The sequence below is a fragment of the Oncorhynchus gorbuscha genome, linkage group LG21, assembly GCF_021184085.1.
Source record: "Oncorhynchus gorbuscha isolate QuinsamMale2020 ecotype Even-year linkage group LG21, OgorEven_v1.0, whole genome shotgun sequence".
In the NCBI taxonomy this organism is placed as follows: Eukaryota; Metazoa; Chordata; class Actinopteri; order Salmoniformes; family Salmonidae; genus Oncorhynchus; species Oncorhynchus gorbuscha.
Genome location: NC_060193.1, coordinates 25,356,726 through 25,368,466, shown reverse-complemented (window position 1 = coordinate 25,368,466; position 11,741 = coordinate 25,356,726). Strand labels below are relative to the sequence as shown.

Genomic DNA, 11,741 nt, shown 5'->3' with positions numbered 1-11,741 from the left:
GCCCATTCCTCCATGCAGATCTCCTCTAGAGCAGTGATGTTTTGCTGCAGGAGGGACTGGTGCACTTCACAAAATAGATGGCATCATGAGGAAGGACAATTATATGGATATATTGAAGCAACATCTCAAGACAAAATGGCTAAAGGACAACAAAGTCAAGGTATTGGAGTGGCCTTCACAAAGCCTTGACCTCAATCCTATAGAAAACTTGTGGGCAGAACTGAAAAAGCGTGTGCGAGCAAGGAGGCCTACCAACCTATATTAGTGTCTTATTTTCCATTAATAAAAAGTAACACATTTTCTTCCACTTTGACTGATTATTTTGTGTCAATTGTTGACAACTAAATCCACTTTAATCTCATTTTGTAACAAGAAAATGTGGAAAAAGTCAAAGGGTGCGAATACTTTCTGAAGACACCGTAGATGTTTCTCAAATTTTCTTGAACTCAATGGAGACCATTATTTGAGCTGAAGAAAGAGAAAATATACTCCAACTTTGGAATGAAATGTTGCCTATTCACATCTCATATGTTGCCTGGCTGCAATATTTTATCTTGCTACGTGAATAAATACACGCAGTGTTAATTTTGGCATGGTTACCTGCCTACAATACCCACTGTAGTGTGCGTAGGTCCTAAGCCCATAGTAAATCAATAGAGATAACATGCTAGCTACTACTGTTAGCTAGCCAGATAGCCACAAAGAATTGTTAGCTAGCTACCCACAAAGAATTGACATCTACCTTGATCACATTGGTTTTAGGTCATTTTTGCTTGTTATAGGGTAGCCTAGTGGTTAGAGCGTTAGACTATTAACCGGAAGGTTGTAAGTTCAAATCCCCGAGCTGACAAGGTACGAATCTGTCGTTCTGCCCCTGAACAGGCAGTTAACCCACTGTTCCCAGGCCGTCATTGAAAATAAGAATGTGTTCTTAACTGACTTGCCTGGTTAAATAAAGGTAAAAAGAAAAATATATATATATATTACTACGATTCACATATAGCAAGCTGATAGTTATGAAGTAAAACATTTGCTTTGTGTATATCTTGTTTCGTCTCTTGCCATTGTCCTGCCTAGAAAAAGCAAGGTTCAGTGTAAGTCAATAGGACTAACTGGCTAGCTAGCAAACCATGAAGAATTGACATCTACCTTGCATAACATTCGTTTTAGATCATTTTTGCCTGTTTACTAGCTAGATGGATAGTTAGATTACGATTCACATATATCTAGCTGATAATTATGAAGTAAAAGATTTGCTTTGTGTCTATCTTTTTTTCATCTCTATTGTTTCCATTGTCCTGGCTGGAAGAAGGCTCAGTGAATGGGGAGATGCAGCGTGATGTAACACAGTGCGGGGGGTGTGATTGCTTCTCAAATCAAATGTTTTATGCCTTCTCCACATTCATCCTCACAAGAAAGTACTCAAGAGAACGTATGCATATTGAGAACCATCCTGTATGCCTCGAGGTTAAAAATGAAAAACAAATGTAGGCCTATTTTTTAGCAAGCTTTTGCATTTACAATTTGATTTCATGTAGCATGAACAAAAACACACATTCTCAGTCAAAAACTTAAGTCAGAACACAGCCTCTCTATCCTCTCATGTGTTTTCAGGTCCTCTGATCTGAAAAATTTCTTTCCACAATGAGAGCAATGGTATTTCTTCTCCTCCTCCTCCTCCTCCTGTGGTTTTGTATGTATTCTTTCATGCCCTTTCAGGTTCCCTAACCGGGTAAATCTATTTCCACACTGAGAACATTGGAAAGGCTTTTCTCCTGTGTGTGTCCTCTCATGCTCCTTCAGACTCCCTATTCGGTTAAAACCCTTTCCACACTGGGAACATTGGAAAGGCCTTTCTCCTGTGTGTGTCCTCTCATGCCCCTTCAAGCTCCTTAAACGGGTAAAACTCTTTCCACACTGGGAGCATGGAAAAGGGCTTTCTCCTGTGTGTATTCTCTCATGCTCCTTCAGGCTCCCTAACTGGGTAAAACCCTTTCCACACTGGGAACATGGGAAAGGCTTTTCTCCTGTGTGTGTCCTTTGATGTGATGTCAGGTGTAGTAATCGGGTAAAACGCTTTCCACACTCGGAGCAGTGGTGAGGCTTCTCTCCTGTGTGTATTCTCTTATGGTCCTTTAGGCTTCCTAACCATCTAAAACTCTTTCCACAGTGGATACAGTGGTAAGGTGTATCTCCTGTGTGTATTCTCCGATGCATTTTCAGGCCCCTTAACTGAGTAAAACTCTTTCCACACTGGGAACAGTGGTATCGTCTCGCTGGTTTGGACGTCTCTGCATCTGGTTCCCCTGAAGGACTCTCCGCGCTGTCAGAGTGAGAGTCTGGTCTCTCTTCTGCCAAAGAAAACAGAGTATTTAGTTCAACAGAGACCTGAATGAAACCTACACATGATAAAACTGTCTTCCTATGAGGTTTAATCCAGAACTTAGGTCCCTCAATTACCTGAAGTCAGTTTTCATAACATTTCATCAATTTAAAAAACTTGATGGCCATAATAATAATTATAATGTAGAACTTCAAATGTAATCTTGCTCTCATGGAGAGTCATGTTTTTAGGTTGCCTAATAAATTGTTTGCAGTGCTATGTTGCAGACTGTATAGTGTATACCAAGACCTGGTATTAGAGTCTGGTTTATTAGGTTCGTTTTTAGGCTGAGCAGAGCACTAAAATAATAGATATTGTGGACAACAGTATTTAGCTAAATCAATATCATTGGATGCATTTGATGGGTTGGTATAATTTGTGGAACGTTCCACCGGGAATCTGTCCCAAAACTTCGTAAATAACAAGGTTGCCAACAAAGCATACAAATTTGTATAGCGGCAGACTAAGATACCGGGTAAGGAGAGTGGAATTTAATTAAGTTTTTCACTCACCACCATTATTTCCGAAAAATGTCTGTCCGCGCTCTGGGCTCCTATGGACAATCAATAATAAGCTACGTGGTGATTTGATGCTTATTCGGCAGCTAGTTAGCGAGGTGAATTTATCATGCTACTCTGTATGAGTTGTTTATTGGCATCCTTGTAACTTCAGAAGTTTTTGGAACAGATTTCTGTTGGAACGTTCCACCCGCATTTGATTCATGCATTTTGTTGGTGGCCCACTATTTGACCGCATATACATCTTACAGTGTAGCTTTAACAATACAGTACAGAACAACATATTCAAGTGTAGCCTACAACGTCAGTGGAATGCTGCTATAAAACCACACATTAGTTCAACAACTTCAGAATTTGTGCCCCTGTTTTTAATATAGTACTTACCGGTGTTAATCAGATCTCCAGTCTCATCCTCCTCTTTCAATGTGACAGTTATCTCCCCCTCCTCCTTCACTCCAAAAACGGTATCCTGTTCCTTCTCTTTCTCCTCTTCGTTCACAGTAACATCCTCCTCCTCTTTCACTCTGAACTCTCCTTCCTCTTCTTTCACAGGAATTTCTTTATTTTCTTTTTTCACTGGAACATCCTCTTCCTCCTCCTCTTTTACGACAATGTCCAGCCCCAGAGCTTCTTTCACCGTCCAGCAGACACCCTCTTCTTTAGCAGATGGAGAGTATTTTAGTAAACTCATGCTCAGAGAGGTTGGCAAGTTAGTTAGCCTGAGCGACTAGGCTGTTTTAGCTACCCAGCTAGCTATAGCAACGTAAATATGAAATGAAAGGGGGTAACTAGCTAACTTTACGACGACAGAAGTGGTTTTAAAACACAGTGGCTAATATAGAAGGAAATGATCTAAAGATATCCAATGCTTCGGCTATGTTGGCTAGCAAGCTACCGTGGTGGCTGACTAGCTGCTGTTGTTGTTGTTGAATAAGCGTCCGGTTAACTGGATTGTACGTCACACTGGTATCGTCGGCTGAAAGACGCATATCGCCTTCTGCCGACTGGAGTTGGTACTGCTGACTGAATTAGGTAACGCAGTTGAGGGAAACGTTTTCTTTTTCCTTAATTTCATTAAATAATAGATTACCTCAGTATGAGTCATAATACAAACAGGAAAATGGTTCCAATCGTTTTTCCACCATTCATATGGGATTTTAGAAACACTTAATAAGGACTTGAAGCTCGCATCCGCTACAAGACCATGGTGCTTGCCTACGGAGCTGTGAGGGACGGCACCTCAGTACCTCCAGGCTCTGATCAGGCCCTACACCCAAACAAGGGCTCTCCACCTCTGGCCTGCTCGCCTCCCTACCACTGAGGAAGTACAGTTCCCGCTCAGCCCAGTCAAAACTGTTCGCTGCTCTGGCCCCCCCAATGGTGGAACAAACTCCCTCACGACGCCAGGACAGCGGAGTCAATCACCACCTTCCGGAGACACCTGAAACCCCACCTCTTTAAGGAATACCTAGGATAGGATAAGTAATCCTTCTCACCCCCCCCCCCCCTTTAAGATTTAGATGCACTATTGTAAAGTGACTGTTCCACTGGATGTCATAAGGTGAATGCACCAATTTGTAAGTCGCTCTGGATAAGAGCGTCTGCTAAATGACTTAAATGTAAATGTATGTAGGCTTACCCTGGCGGAAGTTTTGACAACCGTGTAAATTTTTCTAGGACAATGTGATTTCTAAAAGTATTCTGCAGTATTTACCCCATCAAAATGAAATTCGCTGCTAATGTGGCTATAACAAATAACAACAAATGCCATAAGGATCTGGCTGAGACCACCGAATCGAGGCAAAGGTAAAAATATTGGGATGAACTAACTAAATGTAGTAATTAATACATTGCCTACATTTCTTTAAATGGACAATTCTGAACTGTCTGTGCAGGTTTTAAATTAACACAATACCTGTTAGCAAAGGTGTCTGTTAGAGATGACATGCAGGAGTTTGCAGGGATGTGTAGTTTGCATGATACTTTAATGTAAATAGAGCCGAAAATATTGATGAAAGTCACCTTGTCCGAGAGATTTAAATGGGAATCAAAGCGTCACGCCAGTGTAAGCCTACACAAAAAACTGTTTCTAAAATCCCTTATGGGACAAATTAATGGTGGAAAAACGATTGGAACAATTTCCCTGTTTGACCGCTAGGTTTTAAGGGTATTATGACACCTCCCCGATGGGGCTCTATAAAGGTAGCCAGTCATGGCTAGAAGGGTTGTCGTTGTTGAAGAAGCGTCCCGTCAATTATACTCAAAAATATAAATGCAACATGTAAACTGTTGGTCCCATGTTTCAGGAGCCAAAATAAAAGATCCCTGAAATGTTTCATATGCACAAAAAGCTTATTTCTCTCAAATGTTGTGCACACATTTGTTTACGTCCCTGTTAAGTCTTTATTGAAGACTCATCTCTTCAGTAGGTTATATGATTGAGTGTAGTCTGGCCCAGGGGTGTGAAGGTGAACAGAAAGGCACTGGAGCGACGAACCGCCCTTGTTGTCTCTGCCTGGCTGGTTCCCCTCTCCACTGGGATTCTCTGCCTCTAACCCTATTACAGGGGCTGAGACACTGGCTTACTGGTGCTCTTCTATGCCATCCTTAGGAGGGGTGCGTCACTTGAGTGGGTTGAGTCACTAACGTGATCTTCCTGTCCGGGTTGACGCCCCCCTCGGGTTTGTGCCATGGGGGAGATCTTTGTGGGCTATATTTGGCTTTGTCCCAGTGTACTAAGGTGGTGGTTTGAAGATATCCCTCTAGTATTTGGCAAAGTGGGTGGGGTTATAACCTGCCTGGTTGGCCCAGTCTGGGGGTATTGTCGGACAGGGCCAGTGTCTCCCGACCCCTCCCGTCTCAGCCTCCAGTATTTATGCTGCAATAGTTTGTGTCGGGGCTATGATCAGTCTGTTATATCTGGACTATTTCTCCTGATTTATCCGGTGTCCTGTGTGAATTTAAGTATGCTCCCTCTAACTCTCTCTTTCTCTCTTCTCTCGGAGGACCTGAGCCCTAGGACAATGCCTCAGGACTACCTGGCCTGATGACTCCTTGCTGTCCCCAGTCCACCTGGTCGTGCTGCTGCTCCAGTTTCAACTGTTCTGCCTGCGGCTACAGAACCAACAGGTCAGCACCTCAGGAGTAAATGTCAGCTATGGAAAGCCAACTGACATTTACTCCTGAGGTGCTGACCTGTTGCACCCTCTACAACCACTGCGATTATTATTATTTGACCCTGCTGGTCATCTATGAACGTTTGAACATCTTGGCCATGTACTGTTATAATCTCCACCCGGCACAGCCAGAAGAGGACTGGCCACCCCTCAGAACCTGGTTCCTTTCTAGGGAGTTTTTCCTAGCCACCGTGCTTCTACATCTGCATTGCTTGATGTTTGGGGTTTTAAGCTGAGTTTCTGTATAGCACTTTGTGACATCGGCTGATGTAAAAAGGGCTTCATAAATACATTTGATTGATTGATTGTTGGGTAGCATTTCTCCTTTGCCAAGATAATCCATCCATCTGACAGGCGTTGCATATCAAGAAGCCGATTAAACAGAATAATCATTACACAGGTGCACCTTGTGATGTGGATAATAAACGGCCACTTTAAACTGTGCAGTATTTTCACACTCAAAACAATGCCAAAGTTGTTTCAAGTTTTGAGGGAGCGTGCAATTGACATGCTGACTGCAGGAATGTCCACCAGAGCTGTTGCCAGAGAATTTATGTTAATTTCTCTACCATAAGCCGCCTCCAACAATAGCTGCACCCCTGCCCAGTCATGTGAAATCCATAGATTAGGGCCTCATTTATTTTAATTGACTGATTTCCTTATATCAATTGTAACTCAGTAAAATCATTAACATTTTTGGATGTTGCGTTTATATTTTTGTTCAGTATAAAAACAGTTGAAGTCAGAAGTTTACATACACCTTAGCCAAAGACATTTTGTCACGAACCGGCTCAAAGCCCGTAACAAAGGGAGACAACGTGGAGATAAGGAGTAACAAAAGATATATTTATTAACTAAAGCAACTAAGGAAAATATCCAATGGTGTGTGTAATCAGTAGTCCGTAGTGTAAGTGAGTGTTTTGCATGCATGAATGTGATAATGCAGGGTGTTGAAAGGTGCCAAAGCAAACAAACAAAAGGCCACCAAGAACCACACCACAATCTACAACAGGTGTCTGCATGGAGAGAGTCTCCTCCATGAATGTGGAAGAGGTCCATTTATCCTGGGAGACACCTGGCCCAGGTGTTTCCCATGTAGCTGACGACCCTCTCAACTCCGCCCACCGGCATCCTAATAAGGAAACAAGAACAAAGACAGAATACGGCAGACAGAGTGGGAGGGTCATCACATTCCCCCCCATAAAACCGGGGACCAACAAGGACCCCGGAACAACATACCAGCCTCCCGCGTCCCAAATTGACACAGGCCTCCCGCGTCCCAAATTGACACAGGCCTCCCGCGTCCCAAATTGACACAGGCCTCCCGCGTCCCAAATTGACACAGGCCTCCCGCGTCCCAAATTGACACAGGCCTCCCGCGTCCCAAATTGACACAGGCCTCCCGCGTCCCAAATTGACACAGGCCCCCGCGTCCCAAATTGACACAGGCCCCCGCGTCCCAAATTGACACAGGCCCCCGCGTCCCAAATTGACACAGGCCTCCCGCGTCCCAAATTGACACAGGCCTCCCGCGTCCCAAATTGACACAGGCCTCCCGCGTCCCAAATTGACACAGGCCTCCCGCGTCCCAAATTGACACAGGCCTCCCGCGTCCCAAATTGACACAGGCCTCCCGCGTCCCAAATTGACACAGGCCTCCCGCGCCCCAAATTGACACAGGCCTCCCGCGTCCCAAATTGACACAGGCCTCCCCGTCCCAAATTGACACAGGCCTCCCGCGTCCCAAATTGACACAGGCCTCCCGCGTCCCAAATTGACACAGGCCTCCCGCGTCCCAAATTGACACAGGCCTCCCGCGTCCCAAATTGACACAGGCCTCCCGCGTCCCAAATTGACACAGGCCTCTGCGTCCCAAATTGACACAGGCCTCTGCGTCCCAAATTGACACAGGCCTCTGCGTCCCAAATTGACACAGGCCTCTGCGTCCCAAATTGACACAGGCCTCTGCGTCCCAAATTGACACAGGACTCTGCGTCCCAAATTGACACAGGCCTCTGTGCCCCAAATTGATGAGGGTTTACGTGTTCACACTTACAATTTGCCCCAGCCAACCTCCTCCCCAGACCTCAGCAACCTTCGCACAGGAAGCAACATTTAAGAGGAAAGAAAACAAGACCAGGAGGGAGCAGACAGGACAGAGAGAACATGACAATACGAAACAATGGTCAGTCACGTAAACATTAGGAACAGGGCGCATGAGAGAGCGCATCAGCAATCACGTTTTCAGTCCCCCGGATGTGCCTCACATCGAGATGGAATGATTGTAAAAATAAACACCATCGCATTATCCTCTGGTTTGGACACATCATGGACCTCAAAAAGTGAGGGGTTATGGTCGGTGTAGACCAAAATAGGTACTACCCCCGACCCGACATACACTTCGAAGTGTTGTAGCGCCCAAATGAGTGCTAGCGCTTCCTTTTCAATAACCGAATAGTTCAACTGATAATCGTTAAACTTTTTAGAAAAGAAACTAACAGGCCTCTCAATCCCAGACACATCTGCTTGCAGCAAAACTGCACCTGCCCCCACATGACTAGCATCCACCTGCAAGGTAAATGACAAATCCATGCGAGGAGCAGCCAGCACTGGAGTTGAGGTAAGCAACCTCTTTGAATCTTCAAAAGCGTGTTGACAACGAGTAGACCAAACGTAAACAGCCTTAGCTTTCAGCATATCTGTCAAGGAGCGACCACAGTAGAGAAGTTATTACAAAAACTATGGTAATAACCAATCATGCCCAAGAAACGCATCAGTTCCTTTTTAGTAGTTGGTGGTGGAAAAGCATCAATAGCCACCACTTTAGCCCGAACAGGACGCACTTCACCCTGCCCAACCACTTTTCCAAGGTATGTAACGGTCGCCTGAGCAAACTCACATTTTGCCAGATTGATTGTGAGGCGACCCGCAGCCAGACGTTCGAACAAGGCTTGAATACGGGACAGATGTTCTTCCCAAGTATCTGCATAGATCACTACATCGTCCAAATAAACAGCGCACCCGGTCAGACCGGCGACAACCCTGTTCATAAGTCGCTGAAAAGTGGCAGGTGCATTGCGCAGACCGAAACTCATAACTGAATACGAGTACAGACCAAAGGGTGTAATAAAGGCAGAGATTTCACGTGCCCTACTCGTCAGTGGCACCTGCCAATAGCCTTTTAACAGGTCAAATTTGCTCACAAACTTAGCTGCACCGACTTGATCAACACAGTCCTCCATCCGAGGAAGAGGAAATGAATCTGGCTTTGTGACACTGTTTACCTTACGGTAGTCCGTACAAAAAACGTTTTGTTCCATCCGGTTTACTGACCAAGATACAGGGAGAAGCCCAACTGGAGAAAGAAGGCTCTGCTATCTTACTCTCCAGCATGTACTTGACCTCAGCATCCAGACAACGTAGTTTCTCTGAAGAAACTCTATAGAACCGCTGACGAATGGGGTCAGCACCTCCAATGTCAATATCATGTTCTATTAAGTTTGTACGTGTAGGTGTATCAGAAAATAAACCTGGAAATCTCTGAATCAGACCAACCATCTCTTTCCGCTCATCAACAGGTAGGTGAGTGAGAAGACTGTCTAAAATATCCAGTGTTTCTGAATTTTTCAATCTACCCTGCAATATACAATCGTCAGGACCAGGAACATCTTCCTCCTCATGCACAGATCTAGCACGACAAGAACCCAAGGAAACAACGGTATCAGCCAAAAGAACAGGTTTACCGTCCTCTGTAGAATCCCACTGTTCAGTCTCAGAGGAACGTGCATAATAGGGTTTTAACAGATTTACATGGCACAGCTGGTGTGCTTTCCTCCGTTCTGGAGTGGCAACTAGATAATTTTGCTCAGTGTACTGGCGCACCACTGTATATGGACCTTGAAATTTGGCTTGAAAAGGAGAACCAACAATTGGCAGCAGAGCAAGAACCTGGTCACCTGGACTAAAGTGACGAGGCTCAGTTCGGCGATCAAATATGCCCTTCATCCTCTCCTGTGAAGATGATAACTTCTCTTTAGCCATTTCACCAGCGGCATACAGCCGTCGCCGGAAATCACACACATACGAACACAGGGACTGAGGAGGCTCGGGAGACTTCCAGTCATCCTGGAGAACAGATAAAAGTCCACGCACCCTATGTCCAAACACAAGGTCATTTGGACTGAAACCTGTGCTCTCCTGTGAAACTTCCCTAGCGGCTAACAGTAACCAAGGCAACCCCTCCTCCCAATCCTTATCCATCTCAGTACAATAAGCTCTCAACAAAGACTTAAGTGTTTGATGGAAACGTTCCAGTGCTCCTTGACTGCGCGTGATAGGCGCTAGACACATTGTGTTTAATATGGAGCTGTTGAAGAACCTGACCAAACAGATTAGAGGTAAAATTAGATCCTTGATCACTCTGAATGACCTTAGGGATTCCAAACAATGAGAGAAACTGAGTCAAAGCTTTTAACACCGATTTAGTCGTGATAGATCGGAGAGGATAGGCAGCAGGAAACCTAGTGGTCTGACACATCACAGTGAACAGGTAACTGCTACCCTTTTTAGAACGAGGCAGAGGACCCACACAGTCAATAATCAGATACTCAAAAGGTTGGCTGAGTACAGGAATAGGAAACAATGGTACTGGTTTAATAGCTTGATTAGGCTTACCAGTTAATTGACAGGTGTGACAAGTTTTGATAAAATCAGAAACATCCCTCTTTAATCTAGGCCAAAAGAAATGTCTTAATATGCGATTGTAGGTTTTCCTCACCCCCATATGTCCAGCAACGTCGCTGTGAGAAGTTTCCAACACCAACTCACGAAGCTTAACTGGTACAACAACTTGACTAATTGCCTCCCCCAGAAAAACACTATCATGAGACACCCACTTTCTCATCAGGACATCCTCTTGGAGAAAATAGCCATGGGCGACATCTCCCAACTGTTCTATAGGCACAATTTGATCACGCAACTCTTCCAACGTGGGGTCATCCCGTTGAGCATTGATTAGATCTGAGCGGGTTACAGATAACGGGATAACAGGGAAGACAGTGACATACTTTGTATTATTATCATTAGTCGGCGCAGTGACTAGTTCGCCACGGCTCATAGAACGTGTCACTGCACACGCAGAGAACACCTCTGGGAAACTCTGTACACTCTCATCAGGAATCCCAACAAATGACGGCTTAGTGGAAACCACTAGAGATGGAAACACGACTGGCCATACACGCTCACCTGCCAAGTTATTCCCAAGGATAACGTCGATACCCTCAATAGGCAACAAAGGACGCACCCCCACAACAACTTCACCCTTCACCAGCCCACAATCCAACATCAGTTTATGCAATGGAACTGACAGAGTGTTCAAACCTATTCCCCTAATTAGAACACTATTCCCGAATCAGTCTCAGCAGAAAAGGGTAACACAGACTCCAACACAAATGATTCAGAGGCACCTGTGTCTCTCAGGATCTTCACTGGCACTAGGTCTTTACTTCCTAACATAGACACAAAACCTTCTGTAATGAAAGGTAAATAGTCTGGATCAATATGGACTTTCACATTCTCCTGGGCCTGAGGAAATGAGTCAAGAATGAACTGATGTGGAACAGGTGCAGCTAACGCAGCAGGCTTAGATTTAGCGTAAGCACCCTT

At 44.8% G+C, this 11,741-nt stretch overlaps 1 protein-coding gene across 1 annotated transcript; it reads right to left on the bottom strand.

Moving 5' to 3' along the window:
• Nucleotides 1–135: 135 nt before the first annotated feature.
• Nucleotides 136–3,852, bottom strand: LOC124007998 (zinc finger protein 239-like). The gene is made up of 2 exons (XM_046318917.1): nt 3,286–3,852; nt 136–2,351 (listed from the first exon to the last, which is right to left on the bottom strand). The coding sequence occupies exons 1-2, from the start codon at nt 3,590–3,592 to the stop codon at nt 1,564–1,566; spliced, it is 1,095 nt and encodes a 364-aa protein (XP_046174873.1). The 5' UTR covers nt 3,593–3,852; the 3' UTR covers nt 136–1,563.
• Nucleotides 3,853–11,741: the final 7,889 nt, after the last annotated feature.